At 45.0% G+C, this 27,572-nt stretch overlaps 3 protein-coding genes across 4 annotated transcripts in view; 1 reads left to right on the top strand and 2 right to left on the bottom strand.

Annotated features, from left to right (window-relative positions):
• LOC123772981 (uncharacterized) overlaps nt 1-4,492 on the top strand; it is a 35,508-nt gene extending 31,016 nt beyond the window's left edge. The window contains exon 4 of the mRNA XM_069315319.1: nt 1,974-4,492. Within this exon, the coding sequence (XP_069171420.1) occupies nt 1,974-2,665 (692 nt within the window). The 3' untranslated portion in view covers nt 2,666-4,492. The remainder of the gene's footprint in view (nt 1-1,973) is intronic.
• Nucleotides 3,926-27,572, bottom strand: LOC123772983 (uncharacterized). 2 transcript variants are annotated; one of them, XM_069315320.1, is made up of 7 exons: nt 27,337-27,572; nt 26,265-26,359; nt 10,216-10,360; nt 8,988-9,132; nt 7,464-7,743; nt 6,430-6,568; nt 3,926-5,478 (listed from the first exon to the last, which is right to left on the bottom strand). In XM_069315320.1, exons 3-7 carry the CDS (start codon nt 10,358-10,360, stop codon nt 5,219-5,221), a joined length of 969 nt encoding a protein of 322 aa, XP_069171421.1. In that variant the 5' UTR covers nt 26,265-26,359; nt 27,337-27,572; the 3' UTR covers nt 3,926-5,218. The 2 variants fall into 2 exon arrangements, with proteins under 2 accessions (XP_069171421.1, XP_045622380.2); XM_045766424.2 differs by lacking the exons at nt 26,265-26,359; nt 27,337-27,572 and adding an exon at nt 24,875-25,276.
• LOC138358085 (sodium/potassium ATPase inhibitor SPAI-2-like) lies at nt 12,871-15,380 on the bottom strand. The gene is made up of 2 exons (XM_069315562.1): nt 15,330-15,380; nt 12,871-13,458 (listed from the first exon to the last, which is right to left on the bottom strand). Exons 1-2 carry the CDS (start codon nt 15,378-15,380, stop codon nt 12,871-12,873), a joined length of 639 nt encoding a protein of 212 aa, XP_069171663.1.

The following is a 27,572-nucleotide window of genomic DNA, read 5'->3' as shown; positions in this document are numbered from 1 at the left end:
TTTCATGAATTAATGTTTTTTCGACGACCTAACCTACCTAACCTAACCTAACCTACCTTTTTCGGTTACCTAACCCAACCTAACCTATAAAGATAGGTTAGGTTAGGTTAGGTAGGGTTGGTTAGGTTCGGTCATATATCTACGTTAATTTTAACTACAATAAAATAAAATTGACCTCATACATAATGAAATTGGTAGCTTTATCATTTCATAAGAAAAAAAATAGAGAAAATATATTAATTCAGGAAAACTTGGCTTATTAGGCAAATCGGGCCTTGCATAGTAGGCTGAGAAGTGCGTTCTGGCTACTAGGTACGACATATATATATATATATATATATATATATATATATATATGTCGTACCTAGTAGCCAGAACGCACTTCTCAGCCTACTATGCAAGGCCTGATTTGCCTAGTAAGCCAAATTTTCTTGAATTAATTGTTTTTCGACTACCTAACCTACCTAACCTAACCTAACCTAACTTTTTCGGCCACCTAACATAACCTAACCTATAAAGATAAGTTAGGTTAGGTAGGGTTGGTTAGGTTCGGTCATATATCTACGTTAATTTTAACTCCAATAAAAAAATTGACCTCATACATAATGAAATGGGTAGCTTTATCATTTCATAAGAAAACAATTAGAGAAAATATATTAATTCAGGAAAACTTGGCTTATTAGGCAAATCGGGCCTTGCATAGTAGGCTGAGAAGTGCGTTCTGGCTACTAGGTACGACATATATATATATATATATATATATATATATATATGTCGTACCTAGTAGCCAGAACTCACTTCTCAGCCTACTATTCAAGGCCCGATTTGCCTAATAAGCCAAGTTTTCCTGAATTAATATATTTACTATAATTTTTTTCTTATGAAATGATAAAGCAACCCTTTTCTCTATGTATGAGGTCAATTTTTTTTTATTGGAGTTAAAATTAACGTAGATATATGACCGAACCTAACCAACCCTACCTAACCTAACCTAACCTATATTTATAGGTAAGGTTAGGTTAGGTAGCCAAAAAAAGCTAGGTTAGGTTAGGTTAGGTAGGTTAGGTAGACGAAAAAACATTAATTCATGAAAACTTGGCTTATTAGGCAAATCGGGCCTTGAATAGTAGGCTGAGAAGTGCGTTCTGGCTATTAGGTACGACATATATATATATATATATATATATATATATATATATATATATATATATATATATATATATATTGCAAGCATACATCATGTTATACGGTCACATATAAAAGATTCACTAATAAATAATGTACATTTGAGAAACATTGTACAGTATATAATGTCATCGACTCTATATTATCATCCATTTAGGAGCAGCCTGGATTAAACTCACTATTAACACTCTGCCTATGTAACATGCACCCGACTTAAATTAGATTAATATTGCATATCACCAAGCCATTTCATAGTAACAGTAATTTTTTAATAATTATATTGATATTTCTTGCAAATGCAGAATGGCTGTAATTGGCGACTGTTAGAAAATTAAGGTGATGAAAGCTGGATTTGTTATGACAAAAACACATATTTCGGTAGTGTGTTTGTCAGCTGCAAAGATGCTTCCATGGCGAGTACAGGCATTGTTGTCGATGTCCGATAAAGAACTGTCAACTCTTTCTCATCATTCTCCCCTCACCTTTCATATGATAACACGCGTGGCACTCCAGCAAGCCCTCATGACACTCTTTCACATTGTTCTTCAACTGCCATAGTCACTTCTGACCACATTCCGTGTCGCACACAGACGCAGCTGAATGAAGTCTTTTCCAAACTACTCTCACAAACAGCCCATTTATACAACACACCAACGCCCCTCTTCCTCAAGCCTCACGTTACAACACCTACATGTGCTATCATGAGGATAGGTTATCACATTCATGGCTTAATTCCAAAGAACTTTTTATGTTATCATCACCCTAAAGTGAACATTATGCTGTTCCAGGCGCTTACTACACCTCGGGAAGCTCTTCCAGGATTGGCTCACCGAGCGGGTCGCGGCCAGCGTCGCCCACCCTGTCCAGGTGTTCCCTCAGCTCCAGGACGTCGGCGTACGAGCCCCGGCACGACCCCAATTGGGAGTCTAGTCCCCGGCACGACCTCAGGTGGGAGCCTGCTCCTCGGCTCGACCTCAAGCGGGATCCTACGCCTCAGCACACCGTCAAGTGGGAGCCTTCGCCCCGGCGCGACCTCAAGTGGGAGTCCGCCCCTCGGCACAACCTCAAGTGGGAACCCTCCCCTCCTCAGGCCCCCGCTGCCCCTCACACACCCTCCAAAAAGTCATTTCTTCCCAACTTTTCAGCAGTGATGAGGTCGCCGTTGCGGAAACAAAATACGAAAATGAAAACTGGCGGGGAAGAAGACACGAGAAGAATGTCAGGGCCGGCTGGTGGACCAGCCCGGGTCACCCCTGGCCCCACACACCCACCGGATAAACCCACCCCACATCACTCTATCCAGAACCGACGACTCACGACTATATCCTCAAAATCCTCATCGTCTTCGTCGTCCTCTTCGTCGGCCTCGAGTAAAGATAGCGTCAAGACGGTGATCCCGGCTCCCGCCCGCAGCAAAGGTCCCAACTGGCTGATGAAGCACTTCGGAGGCTCCAAGAACCGTGGATCCACGCCTGTATGAGACGGCAATCATCGTCCGTATGCCTGTCACTCGCTGTATTCCCAACCAAATGTGCTGGAAACGTGTGTCGTGGCTGTCAAGTTGTGTCTGTCTATTTACCAATCCATTTATCTATCAGAACCACAAGACACCACGTAGGGAATGTCGATCTCTCTTATCTATCCATGTATTCATTTCTCTGTTCCATTCTTATATATGGGGTGGAATAGATGCATGGTGGGTACGGCAGGTGTGTGTGTAACTCCACTGTAGGTGTGTGGCAGATGTGTTATGTTGCCCTAAGGATGCCAGGTGTGGCATTGTTTTGGAAGTTATGGATGCGAGAGTCGTATATCGTCGTTTTGCAGGTGTTAGTTGTTACATGTGTGTAGGCCTAATATTCTTCAGGTGTTGGATACAACAATGTGTAGGCCTAGTATCGTTTAGACATTGAATGCCTCAGATGTTTAATATTTGTTAGTCTGTTTTTGGTGAGCCATATGTGTGTGTAGCAGCGTCTTGCAGGTGTTGGGTACGAAAGGTGTTTAGAATCATGTTTTACAGGTGTTATGTCCCGTGACATGTGTCATGTCCCAGATATTTAACGAGATTCGCCGTGTAACTACACCTTGCAGGTGTCAACATGTGTCCATTTTCAATATGACAGATGTATGACATTATGGAGAGTGCTGGAAGGACACATGTTCAGCCATATTACAGATGATCAGCTGCCGGGCACGACAGATGTTTAATACTGAGATTTTGCTGGTAAGACAGGTAACAGATTCTGTTCCTACTAAATATCACCCAAGGAGATAGCAGATACCGTCTTTGACAGATATCACCATGGAGATAACAGATAGGGTAGACCTGTAGCGTGATGGTTAGTGCAGCAGTCTGTTTACAACTGCATGGTCCTGGGTTCGATTCCCGGGCAGAGCGAGACGTTATGAGAGTTAGTCACCTATTGTGGGTTGCATTGTGAGGAAGATGAGCAGTTAGCCCAGTGGAACCTCTATAAGCTTGACAAACTTCCTGTCCCTAGAGGGTTGAACAGGTTAGGTGAGTCTCAGGGTACAGTGTAATACAGCTAAGAGTGTGTGGGGGTACATTACGGGGCTATTCATGCCCGTGCCACCTTTTGGGTGGATTAATCTTTATCAATCAATCAGGGGGTACAGCATGGTACCGCAAGGAGTGTGGGGGTACAGCGTGGTACAGCTATGATCGTGGGGAGTACAGCATGGTACAGGGTTTTGGTGGTGGAGTTACACTACCGCGGTGGGGGAGATAATAGCCTTTATTTTCATATATATATAATAAAGCTTGTTAGCTAGAACGGCATAATTTTTGTACTTCTCTTCCTTCTTCTTCTTTAATCGTTTGAAAAATATTTATAAAAGCCGAAGTCTTAGACAGGTTAAGGTAGCCTCGTACTAGAAGAGGATGCATTATGTTAGTGTGTATAACCAGCTCACACACACACAACACTCCTACATGACCCCCCCCTTCCCCCTCCCCCCCTTTGTGTTAGTAAATATGTAACCAGACTCCCATCAATACACTCTGCTCATATGCAGGCGATGAGTCACAATAACGTGGCTGAAGTATGTTGACCAGACCACACACTAGAAATTGAAGGGACGACGACGTTTCGGTCCGTCCTGGACCATTCTCAAGTCGATTGTCACATTCACAATCGACTTGAGAATGGTCCAGGACGGACCGAAACGTCGTCGTCCCTTCAATTTCTAGTGTGTGGTCTGGTCAACTCTGCTCATATCTTGCTCCTCCCTCCCCTTTATATACCCGAAAGCCTTAACATATCATTAAAGAACAATGTTGAAATGTGCGTTTCATTCAACCTTTTTTTTATTATTTGTGGTGAATTATATTTATGATGTAAATAGAACGCAAAAACAAAGATAACTTTCAGTTGACATAGTTAAACAATAACTATAGTCATAATAAAATATTAAGGTTATAGAGTGGGATCAAACTCCCAGTATACCCATAAGTTATGCTTCTTTTAAACCATTAAAAGCAACTATCACACTTGACACGTGAACAATAGGAAAACAAAAGTTTAGGATTCGGATGATATTTGAAGCAAAAACTAACACAACACTAAACATTGAGAACTCGTCCGAGTATAAACTGGGATCACACTGAACCGTAAGTCAAGGAAAAGCTGTAACAATAACATCGTAATTAACATGTCTGTGATTTGGAGCAGCAAATAATCTAAATTCTGTCTGCTCACTCCACAGAAAACGGATGTAAAATACTTAAATACAAAAACACACCTGAACTGAATATAAATACACTTCACACAGAAAACGACATAAAACACCTGAATATAAATACACAACACAGAAAAGATGTGAAACACCTGAATTTAGACATGCGCCACACAGAAAACGATACAAAACACCTGAATATGTAAACACGCCACACAGAAAATGGACGCAATACAAAAACCAAGTTAGAACATAAAATTCCCACTTGTGTTGAAGCTGTTTACACGGCATATTATCCTTCAGTGTAGGCGATGGCTTTCCAGGATCGAAGTACTCAGTTGTAGGGGACGAAATAGGGGTACGGAGAATAGAATGGCGGAGAGAAGGGCTGGTAGGGCGGAGGCAAGTCGAGTTGAGGTAGCAGCACTGTGTTCCTGAAGACGCTGCTGGCGCTGGGGCCGACGGCCTGGATCACGGTATCGGGAGTGAGGGGCGGCAGCTGGAAGGACTCCGGCAGCAGTAAGTGACCGTCTACCAGATCTGTCCGCAGGAAGTTCATCGGCAGGATGGCCTTTCCAATACAATAGCCTTCGTCTGCCAGAGAGAGAGAGAGAGAGATGGGGGTGGAAATGTTAACGGCGTGGACGCTAGAATTTAGTTTTTTTTTGTTAATATTCGCGCCTACTACATCACGGTCACTCTTGTAAACAAGACTATTCCAGTCAACACAACATGCATCCACAATATTTTTTCCGCACTGTTGCTTTACTCACTAAACATGTTCAGCGAACATTAAACATTACAACCAGAGGCAAACATACCCGGCGCATAACACGCTAGATATATTTTTAGATATATAAGAGTCAAATTGCACTTTTTTTCTCCTCATTTATGTACACTGTATCAAATACCAACCTATCTTTCAAAAATAAAAGAACCTATAGCGACTGTGTTAGGAATGTACAAAGGCAACAGCCTAACCTTTCCTTGGCCTTGTATATGACATATAAGTACTAAATAAGGTCTCCAAATTGGGATATCTTACTTATAATTGCTTATTTAGGCCTGAAAAAGGTTAGGTTAGATTTCTACAGTTTTTGGTATGGCCCTTGTATGCCAATACTAAACAAACTTTTACCAAATATTCATTTAAAGCAAATGAGAGATTTGTAAAAAATCATTTATGAATAAAGCTTGCGGATATAACAAAATTTATTTTGAACGAGACAGACAGACAGACAGGCAAAACAAGAAAGAGAGAGAGAGAGAGAGAGAGAGAGAGAGAGAGAGAGAGAGAGAGAGAGAGAGAGAGAGAGAGAGAGAGAGAGAGAGAGAGAGAGAGAGAGAGAGAGAGAGAGAGAAAGAGAGAGAGAGAGAGAGAGAGAGAGAGAGAGAGAGAGAGAGAGAGAGAGAGAGAGAGAGAGAGAGAGAGAGAGAGAGAGAGAGAGAGAGAGCGCGAGCGCATGTAGGGTAGCCTAGTAGGCTAGGAAGGGCATAAAGAGCTAAACCTCATTGACTGGTAAGATGTGACAGGTAAAGACTCACCAAAGGCGCTGATCCTACACATCTGGCGCGTCTGGTCGAAGACGGTACCGGCCGGGCAGACGTACCTCACCTTCGTGGCGTTGCACCGATGGTACACGTTACAGTGTGTCTGGTGCTGCACGTACTGGCTCATGCACACCTGTCATGGAGATGTATTTTATTATCTCCGAAAACTTGAACTTGAACCCGTTATATGGTCCCACGCCAATAGGGAGACCGACGTTGTACACATCACTCCAAGAGGCTTTTACTACAGAAGAACTTAATCATTTGTAGGAAATTAAAAAAAATGTATAGAGTGAAGACAATAAGTAAAGTAAAACTTACTTGGGAAGAAGTTATTAAACAAGATAAACTAAAGCCAAATTCCCCAGTGCCTTAAGAAAATATAGGATAGAGCCTATTCTTCTCTTGTCAAGCAAAATCATTAAATCACATATTATTTAAGGGTTGCAAAAGTAGGCCTGATTTTTTTAAAAGTGGGATAGATCGTTGGCTTCTAAATATCGTCCATTTACTTTAATGTCAATTGCGGGGCAATTATTAACACGATACAAGCAAATGACATTGATAACCAGACTAAAAAGTACAGTTGAACTTAAAAAGGTCCACAACATGGCATGATAAATAGACGTTCTTGCAACCCCTCAAGGTTTATAAAATACCGTTCTGGGCACCGTGTCCAGAATGAATATAACTTCTCTTTAGAGTATACAAAGAATAGTGGCTATATTCATCCCAGTATTACAACCTACTGAATGAAGATACACTAAGTAAATTCAACATTCATGAAATTATTTAACAAGGTGGATACAAACACTAGTCTTAAAAAAAATCCTCGCTTGAGCCAATACCTGAAGACTCACTTAGACTTATGTTCTTCTAAAGTACAGTATCTATTAGAACCTTTTACCTGAATTTACCTAACTGCCACTATCTGTTTAGTGGCCTTGACGGATACAGGAAGCCGGTGGCTTAGCAATTCACTTGACTAGGAAGTTTTCAACAACAAACCCCGGATTTAAGATGTATACCTCAGCGGGAGAGACCTCAGTCGTACTGACTTCAACGGGGGCTTCTGTTGGTGTAGTCTCCTGGTCTGGTAGCTGAGTCACGGGTTCAGCTGGCTCGGGGGCTACCGTAGGAGGCTCAGTGGGGCTTGGCCCGTCAGCTGGAGACGGAGATACCGTAGGTGTTTGGGCGGGACAATAGCTGGGAACACAGGTGACCGCCTCGACGCTGAAGACATGGTGAGGGGGACACTCGAACACATAGCGACTGAAGAACTTTCCTACCCCCGAGAAGTCGACACACCTGCAACACTCCGAAGGTTAGTGACACAGTTTTTTGGTTTTGATGTCCAAAGGATTTGGAGAGGATGGGAGAGGAAGAAGGATTGGGTGGTGAAATTCTTGGAAGAGGATTAGGATGTGGAGAGCCCGAGGACAGAGCTAAGTGTTGGTAGATTATCCTGGCCAAATTACGTCTTGGTAATGCTAGGCTAACACACAACTATCTTACTAAAGGCACACAACAACAACAACAACAACAACAACATATCCTTGAAAATATACGCAGAAAGCATATATAAAACATGTATAATAAGCATATACAATAATGTGTGCGTGTGTGTATTCACCTAGTTGTGTTTGCGGGGGTTGAGCTTTGCTCTTTCGGCCCGCCTCTCAACTGTCAATCAACTGTTTACTAACTACTTTTTTTTATCTCTCTCTACACCACACACATACCAGGAAGCAGCCCGTGACAGCTGACTAACTCCCAGGTGCCTATTTACTGCTAGGTAACAGGGGCACTCAGAGTGAAAGAAACTTTACCCATTTATTTCTGCCTAGTGCGGGAATCGAACCCGCGCCACAGAATTACGAGTCCTGTGCGCTATCCACCAGGCTGCTAGGCCCCCTGGCCGGATATGTGTGTGTGTGTGTGTGTGTGTGTGTGTGTATGTGTGTGTGTGTGTGTGTGTGTGTGTGTGTGTGTGTGTGTGTGTGTGTGTGTGTGTGTGTGTGTGTGTGTGTGTGTGTGTGTGTGTGTGTGTGTGTACAGCAGGAGGGGGGGAGGAAGAGATCGCTCCGGGCCATATCTATACCAACACAAACAAAAATCCATATTGGCAATTCGGGGTAACGGCTTTGGATTAAAATAATGTTCGGATAAATAAAATGTCTGCCAGGAAAGTTAGGAGAATTCAGAATTCAAATTGGATTGTTAATTTTATTTATTAATTTAATTTACGTGACAATGCTGTGTGAGGTGCTGAGATAGGCTTTTTTATGTGACCACTAATTCAACGAACAATGTTATGGCCCCAATCTATAATATATATGGAAAATCTAAAGGAAACAGGGGAGTTTGGAGATAGGAATTAAGAATGTGAAGAGAATGGGTCTGGGAAGTGTAAGGTTTGTGAGTATGTGAATACATGTGAGTATGTGTTCTCGCTTATCTGTACCTGCAGAATCGAGATTTAGCTCTTGGACCCCCGTGTGGGTGTGTATATGTGACGAGACAAGGCAGTGAGACATAGGTGGCCTAGCTACCTGTAGAATCTGGAGCAGTTGATAGGGTGGTTGAAGAATCCTTGGGCGGGGCATGGCAGCTTGTCATCCTCGGGGTCCGTCACCACGCGCACCTCCGGCCACCGGCGCACATCCGGCCACTGGCGCACATCCGGCCACTGGCGCACTGCAACACATATTATTCAGGGATGATGTCTACACGAGAGTTATTGCCTGGCAGAAGGGTAATGTTATTATCCGCTTCTCGCGAAATAAAATCGCGTTGTTGAATGAGTAATATTTAGGCTTCTTCCGCTAAATTAGCGATGTATATACTTAGAATATTTGTACCATTGATACTGAGCTAGAACGGTACCATTAAAACATGGCAAATATGGTACATTACCACAGCGCAAATATGCTACCATTAACACAGGGCGTAACATAATCACGATCAGAGGAAGAGTGAAGAAAAACTCATCAAGTATGCTTGATGAGTTTTTTGAAGTTTTTGAAACAAATCAGCATTACTCAACAATTAAACCGAAAAGGTCAAAAGATAATTTAATTATGAAACATAATTACCCTTAGGGGGGGGGGTAGAAATAGCCAAAGCTGCTCTATCCCTTTGAGATGTATTTTTTTCTTGGCTTATTAAACATACTTGAACTTGATTATCCTTAGCGAACGGGATAGGAGGAGCGTGGGATAGGCTGGATTCAGGAGAGGTTCTGCGAACGCTATACAGTTACGAGCTCCAGTTAGGTTCGCGGAACCCATCCGCCTCCAGCCGTGTGCTACAGCCCCCCCCCCCCCCCAACTTCGTGCTTAATTGCACACTAGTTTCTCTATCAGCTATCTCACCCTGTCAGAGTAAAAGAGACAAATGTATGTGTGTGTATATGTGTATATATATGTATGTATGTATATAAAGTATATGTGGAAGCTGATCAGAATTGCATTTCACCTTTGTAAATGCACATTAATGACACATCGAACTGTAAATAGACACATCGAACACTTTATGTAGGGCAGACGTAAATCTGTGTATCTATGTATTTACGTATGTAGCTTAGCTTAGCATTTTAAAAGCACTACAATCACCTTCTGTGGTTGATTGTTCAATAAATCCCTGAACACCGAGACATTACATCTCTCTCTCTCTCTCTCTCTCTCTCTCTCTCTCTCTCTCTCTCTCTCTCTCTCTCTCTCTCTCTCTCTCTCTCTCTCTCTCTCTCTCTCTCTCTCTCTACAAAAGGTGGATGCTCACGAAAGAAGCTGGGGTTGTTGTTGAAGATGGCTGCCGGGGTGTGGTGGTAGAGAGGCTGTGTGTAGAAGAATTTTGGGGGTTTGCGAGGTGCTGACTCCACGCCGGCCCATCCCACCGCTGCCACCATTAACACCACTACCAACATCTGGAAAAAATGGATCTAGGGATAGATTAATAAGTAAATAGCAATAAAATGTCAATATAAACCAAAAAAATGAAGTGAGGTCAGTGGCGGGCGGTTTCGTGACCTTTTAAAGGTCAGGATAGAGCACATAGACAAACATAGTGCACAGGCAGACAAACATAGATGACAGACATTTTATTATTATTACTATTATTAAGGGTCCTGGTAGTGCAGTCGAATTCGTTCTCGACCCACAATCGAGAATTCCAGATTCGAATCCCGGGCGAGACAGAAATGGTGTGTTTGCTATCACCTAATGCCCCTGGCCACCTAACAGCAATTAGGTAACCAGGAGTTAGTTGGATTGTTGTGGGGAGAGTGTCAGTAATTCGACCCTTCTGGGGGGGGGGTCTCGATATAGGCCTAAAATGTACTGTATTATAAACTGGCTGCCTGTCCCCCGACACAATGAATTAATTATTATTATTACTATTGTATTGAAGGTCTCTTAGTTTCGCCAATTATATGTCTGTCATCTATGTTTCCAGACAGACAAACAGAGATGACTGACATATAATTGGTGAAACTAAGAGACTTTCAATCAAGTAATAATAATAATAATAATTCTGTCTGTCATTCTGTGAACCTGTCTGTTTACCAGTCTGCCTGCCTGTCTAATTGCCTGTCAACCTGTCTGTCTGCCTGATTGCCTGTAGCCTGACTTTCTGCCTCTCCGTCATCAACACGATAATATTCTGGTCACGTAATTCTGGTTTTTACGGCTGGTTACCTTCTGATAGTGTGTGTGTGTGTGTGTGTGTGTGTGTGTGTGTGTGTGTGTGTGTGTGTGTGTGTGTGTGTGTGTGTGTGTGTGTGTGTGTGTGTGTGCGTGTGTGTGTGTGTGTGTGTGTGTGTGTGGATTTGTGTAATTACACAGCTGTGCGTGCAATTGTTTCGCTTTAGTTGTTGGGTCCCGCCTAGCACGCTTTAGTTAATTCCTAGTTTTGTTTGATTTTACTTTCATGATACTGAACCAAAATATTTATACTATCTCGTGGTTCATTTGTGTACTTTGGTTCCCTCCATCCTCGTCAAACTATGTCTTGTCTACCCTGTTAAGTCCCCTGAGTGTTTTGTGTGTGGTGATCATGTCTCAGGATCTTGAGAAGATATGGATTCCTTCTAGGCGTCGTATATTTCAAAATGGGTCTAAAATGTGGGGGGGACTTCTAAGTCTTAAACAAGTCCTTGTTTAGATTTCTGAGGGCAGTTGTCACGTGGGTCACGCTTGCATATGCCGCTGATGGTGTGGGGTTGACCTGTGCCCCTGAAGACAACTTGGGTGTTATATCAACTTTCGTCTCCTTTTTCTCTCTCTCTCTCAGCGTCCAGTTTCATTACACTCCCCCGAGTTAAACTCTTGCAACCACCTGTTACAACATTCTTCCAGTTTATTCAGGTCTTCCTGTGTCTTCTTGCAGTCTTACGTGATATGTAGATTCCTGTAATCCACCAGATCTCCTTATTGCTTCTTGCAATATTTCACCTTATTTCTGTCTCATTTTTTTGTACTCAATCACATAACTGAGGAATAAGATGGACTCTAGCACTGAGCCCTGCAGGACCCCGCTGTCATGTCTGCCATTCTGGCTATTTTAATCTCACTGTGACTCCTGCTGTCTGTTGCCCAACCGTCAAGTCCAACCACTTGGACTGGACGGTATAGAGCGACGGTCTCGTTTACTATTCCTTCACTACATCCAATTCTAAATCCTTATCCTCATCCCTTCCAAGTGCTATATAGTCGTAATGACTTAACGCTTACTCCTGATAATGACCTTACCCCCTTCCCTGTGTGTTGCTGTGAAACCTTGGAAAGGAAGCAGTTTTAGTGCTTGCAGTAGACGGGGACTGATTTGATCTAGTAGCGGATCAATCATTTTGTTGTTGTTATAGATTCAGCTACTCGGAACAAGTTCCAAGTAGCACGGGCTATGGTGAGCCCGTAGTGAACTTACCTGGCACAGGAGCGGTGCTCCCAGTCATCATCTTGGTTGAAATGTTCGGCAAATATAGTATTGTGTTGCCTCAGGAGCAGCGGCACCCCTGTACTGACCTCCGCCAGTCCTTCTTGGACTGCAGGTGTCAGAACTGGATTCCTTTCTGGTGGTTGGGAGCTACTCTTAAATTAATATCTGAACGAGTTAGATACAGATATGCGTGAGGAGTGATAGGCAATGTAATATGCATATACAAACATATGTACATATAAACATACATATATACATTTATTTATGAAAAATTAAGGGGAGTACATATACAGTTTTAGCAACTCAATTCATTTACCCAAATAAAGACACTGTCAGATGAAACGGGCAGTGAACCGCCATTCGTGTAGCTCCACCGAGGCCAGCACACGTAAACCTGGATTTGAAAAGCCTTAAATAGCGGCAAGATTGCATGACAACGCCATCTGTGGGCTCTCATGACGATCATTTTAACCCAGCGGCCGACCTGAAATAACTTTCCGTCTAAAGTCTCGGTAAGTTCGCACTCTCTTCGTTACTGTCCGCAGCTTCTACCAGGGATTTGGCGGGACATTTATCACGTTGTTTTATGTGTGCTTGTCCACGGTCTTTGTCTATCTCAGGGTCCTGGCCGCCCTCAGGGTCCTGGCCTCCCTCAGGGTCCTGGCCTCCCTCAGGGTCCTGGCCTCCCTCAGGGTCCTGGCCGCCCTCAGGGTCCTGGCCGTCCTCAGGGTCCTGGCCTCCCTCAGGGTCCTGGCCTCCCTCAGAGTCCTGGCCTTCCTCAGGGTCCTGGCCTCCCTCAGGGTCCTGGCCTTCCTCAGGGTCCTGGCCTCCCTCAGGGTCCTGGCCTTCCTCAGGGTCCTGGCCTCCCTCAGGGTCCTGGCCTTCCTCAGGGTCCTGGCCTCCCTCAGGGTCCTGGCCTCCCTCAGGGTCCTGGCCTCCCTCAGGGTCCTGGCCTCCCTCAGGGTCCTGGCCTCCCTCAGGGTCCTGGCCTTCCTCAGGGTCCTGGCCTCCATCCGGGACTCTGGAAGGCTCGCCTTGGTTTTCTCTTTTGCTTGTATGAATATTTTTTTTTTTTGGCGTGGTGAGGCGCTGACGGCATTGTGTGTTGTAGGGAAGGAGCCTAGGTATACCAGGCTCGCCTCCCTGCACCTCATCTGACTGTATTCACTCACTCCTTTGCTCGCTTACTCACTCACTCATTCAGCAGCTCGCTTACTTACTAATTCACGTACTCACTCATTAACTGATAATTTAAGAGTAAAAAGTAGATAGGAAAGAGTTCCGTAATCAACAGGCAAAACAAGCCGTAACCGCAAATTAATGCAACAACAACAACTTTAAATAAATGTAAAATTTTTATGATTTACGCGCAAGGAAGAGTAGAGCCCACAGTTAGGTACTCTCCACAGCATTTGTATATTATTATCCAGCTGAGGTACACAACAGTGTGCTGTGTACCCGACCCGAGTCTGAACTCACCTAGTTGTACATGCTGGGGTTGGGCTTCGGCTCTTTGTTCCCGCCTCTCGACTGTCAATCAACTGGTGTGAAGGGGATTACAGAGGGCTATACCTAGGTTCACTTAACATCTCCCATCTCACAGGATGGTTGGCCTCAAGTATGTATGCATACTTATACATACTATGTATACATGAATGTATACATACTATGTATACATACCATGTATGCATACTATGTATACATGTATGTATATACTATGTATACATACCATGTATACATGTATACATACCATGTATACATGTATGTATACATACTATATATACATACTTGAGGCTTGCTTCGAGGACGTTCCGAAGGTACTGACCCTCTCCAGGATGCAACCTTGCAATAGTTGCCTAGCTTACGGGTACCACTTTCTGCTAAGTGAACAGAGGCATTAGATAAAAGGAACGTGCCCAGTCATTTATGTCCCGTCAGGAAATCTACCCGTGATCACCGATTGTGAGTGGAGAACAAAGCCCACTGTGCTACAAGACCTCAGCTCTCGTGAAATTGTTATTGACAATGTTTTAATTTTAATTGTCTGAAGTGGGTGAAGATCTCTTTTTGTCGCAGAAACGTACCCGTCCGCCTGTATTTTTAAGTGTGTTTTAATTGTGATTGTATGGAGCCAAGCGAGTCATTTGGGCCTATACTGGTAGTAGTAGCCCTGGAAACACAAACCGAAACTGTCTCTATTTTCCGCTTGTTACAACTTGTAATAAAGTTGTTACATCTTGGCTTAACGTGTTTATGACGTATTAGAACGTTGTTTCAACTTGCTATATTAGTTGTTATAACTGGTTAGGAGGTGTTAAAACTTGTTCGAACGTTGTACCAACGTCGTAGTTTCGGTGTGTATTTGGCGGGAGGCATCCATCAGTCTCAGGAGACTATGGAGTTACACTCTAGTTGTCGGTCTGGAGTGGCCTCTCCAGGGCGCAAAGCCAGGGTAGGTTGATATGGGGGAAGAAGCTGTTACCCATGCAGCAGGTCTCTGGCCTCCCTCAGGGCTCTGGCCAAGATTTGTCAGATATACACAGACTACACTGGTAGTGTGTGTGTATATCTGTTGTGTTTGTATACCTTGCAGGCTGACACTGACAGAGCCACCAGTGTAAGCACAGTGCTCCTGTATCCTTAAAAATTTTACTAAAGGAATGTCAAGTAACGCTGCTTTAAGTAGAGTTTGGCATTGATAATTCCTTTTGGCGATGGGTGTGTAAGGCACATAACAAACTTCTCACTCACTATGCTGAAGAAGCAAGAAACAATACAAAAGTAAGTGGAGATAATTCTTGGTGCTCTGAGATGCATATTTGTCTTCAAAACTGTGATGGCATCTCCCTCCCACGCCCGGGGGTCTCGTTCCTCAACACCCGCCAAGGCTCAGGATAATTACACCGAGTTGTCGTAGTCTGCTGTAGAAGCATCTATCATAACACCCAAAGCTGAATTACCTCCTTAAACAACTCGCGCTTCCGTGAAGATTTGTCAATAACATCTACCATTGGAGCTTTGTCTCGCGTCTTTAATTGTATTAATCCACAATATCATTTATTTTTGTGAGTAATTCTTGGTGTGTTTGGCAGCCGGACGGACTACGTTGAGGAGAGCGCCCTTGGTCCCCGTCTCTCAGGGCGCTTGGCCTCAGAGACGTAGTTCCGTAGTCTCTTTACTGAGGGCGTCGCCCCCTGCGCTGTGCTGCTGGGGCTGTGGCAAGGGGCAGGGTGCTGGCTGGCAAGAATTCCTGCTGTGAGTCCACTCTATAGAATGTTGTGGGGGTCTATATCTTCCTTCTGGAGTTTTGTCTCTGTTCTTTGTCTTTCCATTTCGCTTTTCTATCCCTCCCTTTTCCTTCTAATATAATTTTTCCCTTCCGTACGACCTAACCTCCCTTCCTCTATATCTCCTATATCTCTATCTCCCTCCATCTCTCTCTCTCTCTCTCTCTCTCTCTCTCTCTCTCTCTCTCTCTCTCTCTCTCTCTCTCTCTCTCTCTCTCTCTCTCTCTCTCTCTCTCCCCTTTGTGTGGCGCAGGTGGCAGTTTCATTTATTTTTGTATATCTCCAGTCTAGCGCCTGGAGCCTACAGTGCTCGAGCCCAAGCCTTGTTGGTTGTGAAGTGTAACTGTGAGTGTGCTGTTGGCTTTGGTAGTTGTGGATGTGTTGGGAATTTCAGGACCCAGGAGCTGATGTTGAACCCCTGCCAGGCCAGCTAGGAGTAAACAAACACACGTGAAGATGAGTTTGGTGAGGCGTAGCCAGCCTGCACACCGCCAGATAATATGATGGTCTAGTGCTCACATATTTACTTCTTAACACCCTTAAAAACTCCATAATTCTAACGTATATCAAGTGGTTTTTTTAAGAGCCTCGAGCAGGTGTACGTAAATGTAGGGGGTCGTGGTGGTGGTGGTGGTGGTAGTTGTGGTGGTGATGTAAGTAATACTGGTGGTAATAGTGGTGATGTCAGTGGTGGTAGTTATGGTAGTGGAGGCTGTTATGGTGGTAATTGTGTGATGGAAGCTGTGGTGATGATGGTGGCAGCGACAGTGGTGGTAGTGGTCCATACCGATACCTACTCAGACACGAGGATCATGTGTAACACATTCCTCATAGTCCGAGCCCTGCAGCTCCAGTTCCAGGCGGCTGGGAAAATCTCTTTACTATCTTAGGCTTGGAGAGGTGAACATACTAGTATTCCCCCAGGCCGAGTGTTACACCGAGTACATCGTCCTCAGTGATCTTGACGGCTTCTGGTGTGTTACACGCGATCACATTCCCTTGATGAGATAGGTTTAGTGTCATGTTAATCTCCAGCTGGACTTGTGTCTCCTTCACTTGATACGATTCCACTTCTCTTTTGTTTACATACTTGTCATCGTGTGTGTGTGTGTGTGTGTGTGTGTGTGTGTGTGTGTGTGTGTGTGTGTGTGTGTGTGTGTGTGTGTGTGTGTGTGTGTGTGTACTCACCTAGTTGTGCTTGTTTACATACTTGTCATCGTGTGTGTGTGTGTGTGTGTGTGTGTGTGTGTGTGTGTGTGTGTGTGTGTGTGTGTGTGTGTGTGTGTGTACTCACCTAGTTGTGCTTGTTTACATACTTGTCATCGTGTGTGTGTGTGTGTGTGTGTGTGTGTGTGTGTGTGTGTGTGTGTGTGTGTGTGTGTGTGTGTGTGTGTGTGTACTCACCTAGTTGTGCTTGCGCGGGTTGAGCTCTGGCTCTTTGGTCCCGCCTCTCAACCGTCAATCAACAGGTGTACAGATTCCTGAGCCTATTGGGCTCTATCATATCTACACTTGAAACTGTGTATGGAGTCAGCCTCCACCACATCACTTCCTAATGCATTCAATTTGTCAACCACTCTGACACTAAAAATGTTCTTTCTAATATCTCTGTGGCTCATTTGGGCACTCAGTTTCCACCTGTGTGTGTGTGTGTGTGTATACACAATCTTGAGGTTATCTTGAGATGATTTCGGGGCTTTTTAGTGTCCCCGCGGCCCGGTCCTCGACCAGGCCTCCACCCCCAGGAAGCAGCCCGTGACAGCTGACTAACACCCAGGTACCTATTTTACTGCTAGGTAACAGGGGCATAGGGTGAAAGAAACTCTGCCCATTGTTTCTCGCCGGCGCCTGGGATCGAACCCAGGACCACAGGATCACAAGTCCAGCGTGCTGTCCGCTCGGCCGACCGGCTCCCTCACTAAGAGCCATCACTAATCTAGTGCAACTCCCAATCTTCTAATGGTCTGTTATACCTGCTAGTTAATCATCGGGTGAAGTATGTCTCCACTACCCCTTCCTCCTGTTGTTAATTCTACCTGTTTACTGCTGGTACGAGGCAGGAATGTTCCCTAACACCGCTCTTGCTGAGCCGCGTGGCTGGTTTCATCTGGTTTTCTTCCTCTTGGTCGAAGTTTTTTTTCGTCTACGGTGTGTATGTCTTAACATTTTGTATGTTGTGATCATGTCTCTCTCTAGTTTTCTTTTCTTCCAGTAATATATTAATATGTCTTAACGTGTTCTCGTAGCTTAGTTCTTTTACCTCTGGAACCAGTCTCAAGGAACATGTTTGGACTTTAAAAACAAATGAATATATATTACTTGGTACGTGTTCCATGCAGGAGCTGCGTACAGCGTGTATATTGTGCTGGGAATTATTAATTATCTAAGATTCATCAAACACTTCTTTCTTATGTCTGTCATTTTCTCATATGCCGCTGACATTATGGTGAGGATGTGTTCCTCGGGCGCTAGACTTGGTGTGATGGCCACTATGACGATAGAGCTTCGGCCTCACACGCGTGGGGTCCGGGGTTCGAGTCTCGTAGAGCCCCCAGGTGATTGGGATGTTTATTTCCAGGGAGGTGTGGATGACAATTTATATGTCCACCTGTATCATCTTATATATTAGTGTCTGCTGGAGGGTGTCCCTCGGGCTGTACAAGTCTGCTGTCTTCTGCGTCTTCCACTCTACACTACTCTGCTGCACTTGTGATGGGGCCAGCAGCCGTTTGTCTGATAATTCTTGTAGTTTGTTTAGCTGTTCCTGTAATGTTTTGTAGTAGTTTGCTGCCCTTACCTCCCTCACAGGCTCTGCACCGTTTGTGAACAAGGACATGTAGTAAGTCCTTCCTTTAGTTGGATCATTTACGTGTATCTGGAACAGTAAGGGACCGAAGATTGAACCTTACGGAACCTACACTTGTTAGTCCTGTCCAGTCTTACCTTTGCTCTCTCACAGTGACTCTCTGCTTCCTGGGGCCAGATTCACGAAAGCACTTACGAACCTGTCAAATCTTTTCTCAATCTTTGGCGGCTTTGTTTACAATTATTAAACAGTTAATGAGCTCGGAAGCACCAGGAGGCTGTTTATATCAATAACAACAGTTGAATGGCAAGTTTTCACACTTGTAAACTGTTTAATAAATGTAACCAAAGCCGTCAAAGATTGAGGAAAGATGTACACGTTCGTAAGTGCTTTCGTGAATCTGGCTCCAGGCCTTCAGGTATTCTCGTTGCCGAGCTGTGCTTGTTGCTCCTCAGTCCTGCTCCTCAACCTACAATAAACTGGGGAATGTGGTTCTCTGTTGTAACAACTTTTAAATACATATATGGAGTACTTGCGTGTGTATGAGTACGAACCAGAGAAAGGAAATGTATATGTTTATCTCTCAGAATATTCGGTAATACGTTTATTGCTTGTGATGTGTGTGTCTGTATGTATTAACACGATGTACTGAACGGGGTGAGAATAGCTTGAGCTACCTCATCCGTTTGTGTGTATTTTACCTCAATAAACTTATTTCAATTTAAATTTCAACGAGAGAACACTGACGCCCCCAGACACACTTACAGCCTAGCAAGCCGACAAGAACCAGACAGCAGTATTTCCCGCCACTTGGGTATGGCGGTCAAGACCTGTCAAACCTGTTGGTGTGACAACTCCGGCTGTCTGTCTGCCTCAAGTGGCAGATAATTTGGCTGCAACAACACCTTAATCTCACCCACCTGCTCACGGCCGCCACCAACAACACACATAAACAAATATTAAATTAAACCTTTTGAGTTGTGTTCCGTACCAAGCGAGCACATAAATTAGTTAGCATTAAAGATGAGCAAAATAATTGGTTTTAAGTAGCCACAAACAAATACAAGTTAGAAGTGGAAAGCGACCAGAAGAACTGGACAAAGCGCAGGGACAACCGCTAGCAGCCTAGCCAAAATAAAAGGCGGTAGTGGTGGGCATCACACCAAGAACACAACAATGTCTGCAGAAGACATAAGAAGCTGGCAGACATAAGAATATATTTTTGTTTAATCTTCATGCGTGGCAGACACAAAGGCAGCGGGTGACGAGGATATTGGTAGCACTGGACATTCAAAATTCAAAATTCAAATTCAAATTTGTATTCAGGTAAAAGTACATATATAGAAGATGAGTTACAAACATAATGTTGGATTTATAGATAGATAGATAAATATTCATGGAGTTCTTCCAGCTCTTATCTTTGTGTAGAAAATTGGTCGTGTTGATTATTATTATTGTAGCTCTGAAGATGAGAAGCTCAAGTACTGGATGTTGTTGATTTAGAGAGGCAGTATATTATACAAGTGAGCCCTGGCTGGTGTAGTGAGCCCTGGCTGGTGTGGTGAGTCCTGGCTGGTGTAGTGAGCCCTGGCTGGTGTAGTGAGCCCTGGCTGGTGTAGTGAGCCCTGGCTGGTGTGGTGAGTCCTGGCTGGTGTAGTGAGCCCTGGCTGGTGTAGTGAGCCCTGGCTGGTGTGGTGAGTCCTGGCTGGTGTAGTGAGCCCTGGCTGGTGTAGTGAGCCCTGGCTGGTGTGGTGAGCCCTGGCTGGTGTAGTGAGCCCTGGCTGGTGTAGTGAGCCCTGGCTGGTGTAGTGAGCCCTGGCTGGTATAGTGAGCCCTGGCTGGTGTAGTGAGCCCTGGCTGGTGTGGTGAGCCCTGGCTGGTGTGGTGAGCCCTGGCTGGTGTGGTGAGCCCTGGCTGGTGTGGTGAGCCCTGGCTGGTGTAGTGAGCCCTGGCTGGTGTAGTGAGCCCTGGCTGGTGTGGTGAGCCCTGGCTGGTGTAGTGAGCCCTGGCTGGTGTGGTGAGCCCTGGCTGGTGTAGTGAGCCCTGGCTGGTGTAGTGAGCCCTGGCTGGTGTAGTGAGCCCTGGCTGGTGTAGTGAGCCCTGGCTGGTGTGGTGAGCCCTGGCTGGTGTAGTGAGCCCTGGCTGGTGTAGTGAGCCCTGGCTGGTGTAGTGAGCCCTGGCTGGTGTGGTGAGCCCTGGCTGGTGTAGTGAGCCCTGGCTGGTGTAGTGAGCCCTGGCTGGTGTAGTGAGCCCTGAGGTAATCACTCAGTTTCTACTCTCTACCTGTTATTTTCGTCAGTGGGTGGGTGGTCTTCCTCACCCTACCCCCCCCCCCCTTTTTCCCCCACCCCCCCTTCCCCCTCAGACACCCTCCCCCCAACTCTGATTAAAAAAAAGATAGTTAAATAACCAAACACCGTATTTGGGGATTTGATTTATACGCTGATTTATTGCCGCAACGCTCGCCATGTTTATGTTTTTGCTGGTGTGTCGCTTCTCTTTTGTTTCCTGTACGTTTAGTCGTGAAAACTTCCCTCTCTCATCTCTTCTTCCTTCCTCCTTCCCTTTCTCCTTTCCCTTCTTCCCTTCCCTTTCTCCCTTCCCTTCTTCCCTTCCCTTCACAGTCTGGATGTGTGGGGGTTTCCTGGTGGCTTTTATCACATGGAACTAAACCGACGGATATTGGATAAGCGCCAAGGAGGGAGTGGTTGTCATTTTTGGAGTGATACAGTGTTTTGTCTTGTGTTGGTTCGTGTTGAATTGTGGTGTGTTGTGGAGCATTATGATGACATGTGCTAGGTTTGGTGTTGCACTGTGCTATCATTAGCTGCTGCTGCTGCCCTGTGCTGTGTTGTGTTGTGTTTTGCTGTGCTGTAGAGTGAGTGTGGCCAGGCTGGTAGAGTGAGTGTGGCCAGGCTGGTAGAGTGAGTGTGGCCAGGCTGGTAGAGTGAGTGTGGCCAGGCTGGTAGAGTGAGTGTGGCCAGGCTGGTAGAGTGAGTGTGGCCAGGCTGGTAGAGTGAGTGTGGCCAGGCTGGTAGAGTGAGTGTGGCCAGGCTGGTAGAGTGAGTGTGGCCAGGCTGGTAAAGTGAGTGTGGCCAGGCTGGTAGAGTGAGTGTGGCCAAGCTGGTAGAGTGAGTGTGGCCAGGCTGGTAGAGTGTGGCCAGGTTGGTAGGGTGAGTGAGGCCAGGCTGGTAGAGTGAGTGTGGCCAGGCTGGTAGAGTGAGTGTGGCCAGGTTGGTAGAGTGAGTGTGACCAGGCTGGTAGAGTGAGACAGCCCCCTCACGACTCCTGGAGATACAAGTGGCCCTCCTCTCACACCTCAACTATGACCATCAACCTCCACTTGAGAATGACACAAGAAGAAGCAGAGTATTAGTACTACCAGACCTCCCTTGATCTCTCACCTGGGCGATGGTTCATCTAACATATAAGTATCAACTGACGAAACCGGTTCATCATTCAGCAAGCATAATAGTGTTCTTGGCTTGATGCCTGCTTTTGGTAATTACTTACTGTCAACAATCATGACAGCTTTGTTCAGATATATTAAACAGTTTACGAGCTTGGAAACTTCACAACTAGAGATTATTATAGTTATAAGATCCTCGTAGAGCTTCGGAGCTCAGAAAGTGTATAATAAATGTAAACAAAGCCGCCATGATTGAGGAATGATGCAGAGGTTTCGCAAGCGGCCAGATACATGCTAATGTACCCGGACTGGTCCATACCTGGACGGCCAGGTGTGGTTGACTAAGGGCTGGCAGGTTGTGAGGTACATATGAGCAAGAGTGCCTTAACTGGTAGTGTAGGCTGGTTGACGCCTCGGGAGGGTGTGACATGACTCAAGCAACACCCGCCCCTTCCCTGCACTCCTGCTGGCGGTCACTGACCTGGTGGCCTGCTCTCACTTCCTGGTCGACGGTAGGGTGCTACAGTCAACCCCATACCCTAGTTCAGCCAGGTTGTTAGGGCCTCCGGCATGTAAAACTCGACGCCGGCATCACAAAAGCTTTTATGTGTGTTGTAACTTGCGTCAAAAGATTGTTATTTGCTTAGCTAAACGAACTAGAAGGTTCAGTTCCTGAACCGATTATGTGCCTCTGTAATCCTTTACACCACCGCCCACGGGATGGGTATGGGGTGCATAATAAAGAAAGAAAAGAAGAGAATGAAGGCATCATAATTTTATTCGTCAGATATTTCGCGTAGGCGTTTACTAGGCTTCCTCTTCCACACAATTATAAGTGTTGATTTCCATTCTATTAAGACACTATGCGTTAGTTACAAATGTCTGTGTGTACACTTGCCTCTTTAAGCTTAATTACAGTCCTCAGAGTGTCCATTTTGTATACTGAGATGCGCCTCCTGGTCTCGAATGCAATTATTTAAATTAGAGCTAGAACCAGTTCTTCCAATATATTCAAATTGCCGCGCAGGTCAGTGGTAAAGTGTCGGTTAGTTCTGTTAATTTATTATGCACCCCGTACCCATCATGTGAGCGGTAGCGGACCCCATATCCATCCTGTGAGCGGTAGTGGACCCCATACCCATCCTGGGAGCGGTAGTGGACCCCATACCCATCCTGTGGGCGGTAGTGGACCCCATACCCATCCTGTGGGCGGTAGTGGACCCTATACCCATCCTGTGGGCGGTAGTGGACTCCATACCCATCCTGTGGGCGGTAGTGGACCCCATACCCATCCCGTGAGCGGTAGTGGACCCCATACCCATCCTGTGAGCGGTAGTGGACCCCATACCCATCCCGTGAGCAGTAGTGGATCCCATACCAATCCCATGAGCGGTAGTGGACCCCATACCCATCCCGTGAGCAGTAGTGGACCCCATACCCATCCCGTGAGCGGTAGTGGACCCCATACCCATCCCGTGAGCGGTAGTGGACCCCATACCCATCCCGTGAGCGGTAGTGGACCCCATACCCATCCCGTGAGCGGTAGTGGACCCCATACCCATCCCGTGAGCGGTAGTGGATACAGTTGCAGAAGCGCACAATGAACTCTGCAACGGAACACCAAAACGTAGTTGGTGAAGCAACTTAAGAGCCTTGATAAGGACGCAATATTCATATTGTGTCAGCAACTGCATGACACATGATCATTCACCTCGGGTCTGGCCTCATGACCATACTCTCAACCCGCGGAGGAAATGTGTCAACATTCATGTTTGATTTTACCTCACACTGTAGTTGTTTATTGTTTGTGTCCCTGTCTTTGTTTGGGGCTGTTTAGATCTCTTGATAACCACTCAGGTCTAGAGATTTTGTTTATACTCTTCATTCTAACACGTCACTCGTCGTCACCCTGACATGTCCTCTCGTCGTCACCCTGACACTCCTCTCGTCGTCACCCTGACACTCCTCTCGTCGTCACCCTGACATGTCCTCTCGTCGTCACCCTAACACGTCATTCGTCGTCACCCTAACACGTCACCCTAACATGTCCTCTCGTCGTCACCCTAACACGTCATTCGTCGTCACCCTAACACGTCACCCTAACATGTCCTCTCGTCGTCACCCTGACACTCCTCTCGTCGTCACCCTGACATGTCCTCTCGTCGTCACCCTGACACTCATCTCGTCGTCACCCTGACACGTCATTCGTCGTCACCCTAACACGTCATTCGTCGTCACCCTAACACGTCACCCTAACATGTCCTCTCGTCGTCACCCTAACACGTCACTCTTCGTCACCCTGACACGTCATTCGTCGTCACCCTAACACGTCAATCGTCGTTACCCTAACACGTCACTCTTCGTTACCCTAAAACGTCACTCGTCGTCACCACTAACACGTTACTCGTCGTCACCCTAACACGTTACTCGTCGTCACCCTAACACGTCACTCATCATCACCCTAACACGTCACTCGTCGTCACCCTAACACGTCACTCGTCGTCACCACTAACACGTTACTCGTCGTCACCCTAACACGTTACTCGTCGTCACCCTAACACGTCACTCATCGTCACCCTAACACGTCACTCATCGTCACCCTAACACGTCACTCGTCGTCACCCTAACACGTCACTCGTCGTCACCACTAACACGTCCCATCGTCCGTATATTGAAATTATTATTGCACATAAATTTGCGTCAAGGGCCGAATGCAGCGTCAGATATAACTGTATAACCATTTACGTAAACAGTTTTGAATTTAAATGTATGAGACGTCTTCACTGGACGATATACGACATACAGGTCACGGAGCCTTGTATAGCGGCTCCGTGGCGGGCATGTTCCTGGTGGTTCCTGTCTGGCTAACATGATCATTAACTCCTGCTACGACCTGATGCTCACACTCTCTACGTCAATGTGTAGTTTATCGGCCCCACTACTCCCCTACAGCTACGTCCTGAAGGCCAGCCTCTTGGCCGCCATCTGCTAAGGAGGTCTTACCTTGACCGTGGCTTCCTGAAGACTGAAGAGCAGGGGCAACGGTGCTCTCTACCAGGAGGGGCTCAAGACATCGCCCCTAGACTCTTGCAAGATGATTCTAGCCTCAACGATCATGTCTTCAACCATCCTAGTGACGGTCTGTGGTAAGGGCGATTCTTGTGGCGAAGTTGATGGACGAGATGGTCTTATACCTAGTGTCTTGAGGTCGGCTATATGTTCATGCAGTGTTATTCCTTGCAGCCTTCTCAGTAGTCATTATACTTGATGATGGTGGCTCTCTGGCTCGATGCTGGAGGCCAAGACATTCCCATCCTTAGGCTATGCTCGTACGGATTGCGACGGACACCAACGCATCTTCACCTTATGCTCCTCTAAGCTGTGACCGACCCAAGCTGTTTGGATCTGATGGGTTGCATAAATAATGGTCAAATGCTCGTTAATCCATCCGCCAAACCCCATGTTTGTGATTACAAAACGGTGACGTTCGAACCGTTTACAACTGGCCGAAACTTACAACTGATGACGTTCGAACATTTCTCAAACAGTACTTCGCTGACAACCTCTGTTCACATCACAGTCCTGTAAATGCTTCTCCCACGTACGACAAATACAAATAATCACCTAAACACCAAATCTAACCTACGCCTAACTATATATAGAATTTAAATATAGAATATTAATTTATATATGAGAACAAACTTATTTATAATACACAAGAAGTAAAAATTGCTTAATGGTCTCGGGGAACGTCAGCTGCTTTAACAAGCCTAGCTTGAGGATAATAACCATCAGAACCAAAACACCAAACCTAACCTAACATATGCCTAACTAAACATGTAACAGTAATATATATAATAATATTAGTTTATACATGATAATTTTGTTTACTATTCAATTCGTTAAAATTGATGTGATGACCTAAACACATCAGAAGATGAAGAAACGACAACGTTTCGGCCGGTCCTGAAGCATTATGTTAAAATTGATGAATGTATCTTTGTTGGGGGGGGGGGGGAATTGGGGAAGTAGGCCGTCGCTTTAACGAGCCTAGCCTGAGGACAGGTTGACAAATACAAATAACTGCTAACAGAACGTAAACCTAGCCTAACCTAACTTACGCATGTGTAAACAAAATTCTAATGGATAATAATAATCATTTATATTTAGGAAAATATTTGTTTTGTATACACGGTCCATTAAAACTTATGAGAGCGTGTTGAATTAAGGAAGACCGCCACATGAACAAACACAACCTGAGTGTATTTATTTATGTTTCTAGGTTAGGTTAGGTTAACATTGTCTGTCTTAAGTTGAAGCTGATTTGATGATTTACTACCAAATAAAATTTAAAAGTTTTTTCTATGTTTAATGCAAGTTTGTTAGTACTCACCTAATTGTGCTTGCGGGGGTTCAGCTTTGGCACTTTGGTCCCACATCCACGTCCCACATCCATAGTTGACATCCACGAGTGATTTTTTTAATTCACTGATGACATGAGAGTTGGGGGTGAGAATAGACAAAGGTATCGTCTGCATATAGTATATGTTCAAGAATGTTAGAAACATTTGGCAAATCATTGATGTATATAAGAAATAGGAGAGGTCCCTGGATGCTGCCCTCTGGCACCCCTACTGTCACTGGTAAAGTGGTGGAGGTTATGCTATTGACGGCTACATATTGGTGTCTGTTACTGAGATAGGAACGAATATAGTCCAGCTGGGCCTCGGATATCATAGTGGTGAAGTTTAATTAAGATGTAGTTATGGTTTACAGTATCAAAGGCCTTTCTTATGTCAATGAGAAGTCCAATTGGGAACTCCTTTCTGTCAAGGGCTGAGTAGATTATATCAAGCAGACTAATAATGACATCATTGGTACTCTTTTGGGAACGGAAGCCAAACTGGCAGGGTCTTAGTATGTTAAGTTTTATAGAGTAGGAGTAGAGCTGTTTGTAAATATTTTTTTCAGATATTTTTTAAAATATAGGTAGATTTAATATTGGTCTGTAATTGTTTATGTCAGCTGTCTCGCCTCCTTTATGAACTGGCGTCACTCTTGCTTTTTTAAGGATATCAGGAAAAGTATGACACTCTAGAGATTTGTTGAATAGCAGAGCTATGGGTAGTGCAAGAGCAGGGGGCAGCACTCTTATATATCATAGATGGTATTTCATTAATGTTCCCAGCTTTGGTTTTACGTGATTGAATTATAGCTATAATGACTGTCGGGCTGACTGATAAAAGGAGTAGAGTTAGGATAGCTGCCTGTGAGATACGTAGTAACGTGTGACTGGGGCTCTAGGATTTTTCTGGCACGGTTTGCACCAATTGATGAAAAGAAGCTATTAAATTCAGTCGCAGTATCTAAGTCTGTTGCAAGTGTGTAACCATCTTTGGAGAGTTTAATCTATAAATTACATACAGAATACAATATAATCTATTGTAGCAGAATTATACTCTCACCGTCTTCTACCAGCTGATTGCCAGTCGAGTTCCAGTTGACTGACAGTCGAGAGGCGGAACTAAAGAACCGAAGCTCAATCCCCGCAAGAACAACTTGGTCCCATCGCAATTCTTTATTATCGTTACATTTAAAAAGAAAATACATTTATAATAATATGTTTCAAATAATTTAAGGCCTACTTACAATACGATATAAGAGATGTTTAAGAGATACACAGGAGTACATATTTACCGGG

Source organism: Procambarus clarkii, chromosome 81 (genome assembly GCF_040958095.1).
Source record: "Procambarus clarkii isolate CNS0578487 chromosome 81, FALCON_Pclarkii_2.0, whole genome shotgun sequence".
Classification (NCBI taxonomy): domain Eukaryota; kingdom Metazoa; phylum Arthropoda; class Malacostraca; order Decapoda; family Cambaridae; genus Procambarus; species Procambarus clarkii.
Note: the sequence above shows the minus strand (reverse complement) of the source record. Positions and strands in the feature narration are given on the sequence as shown.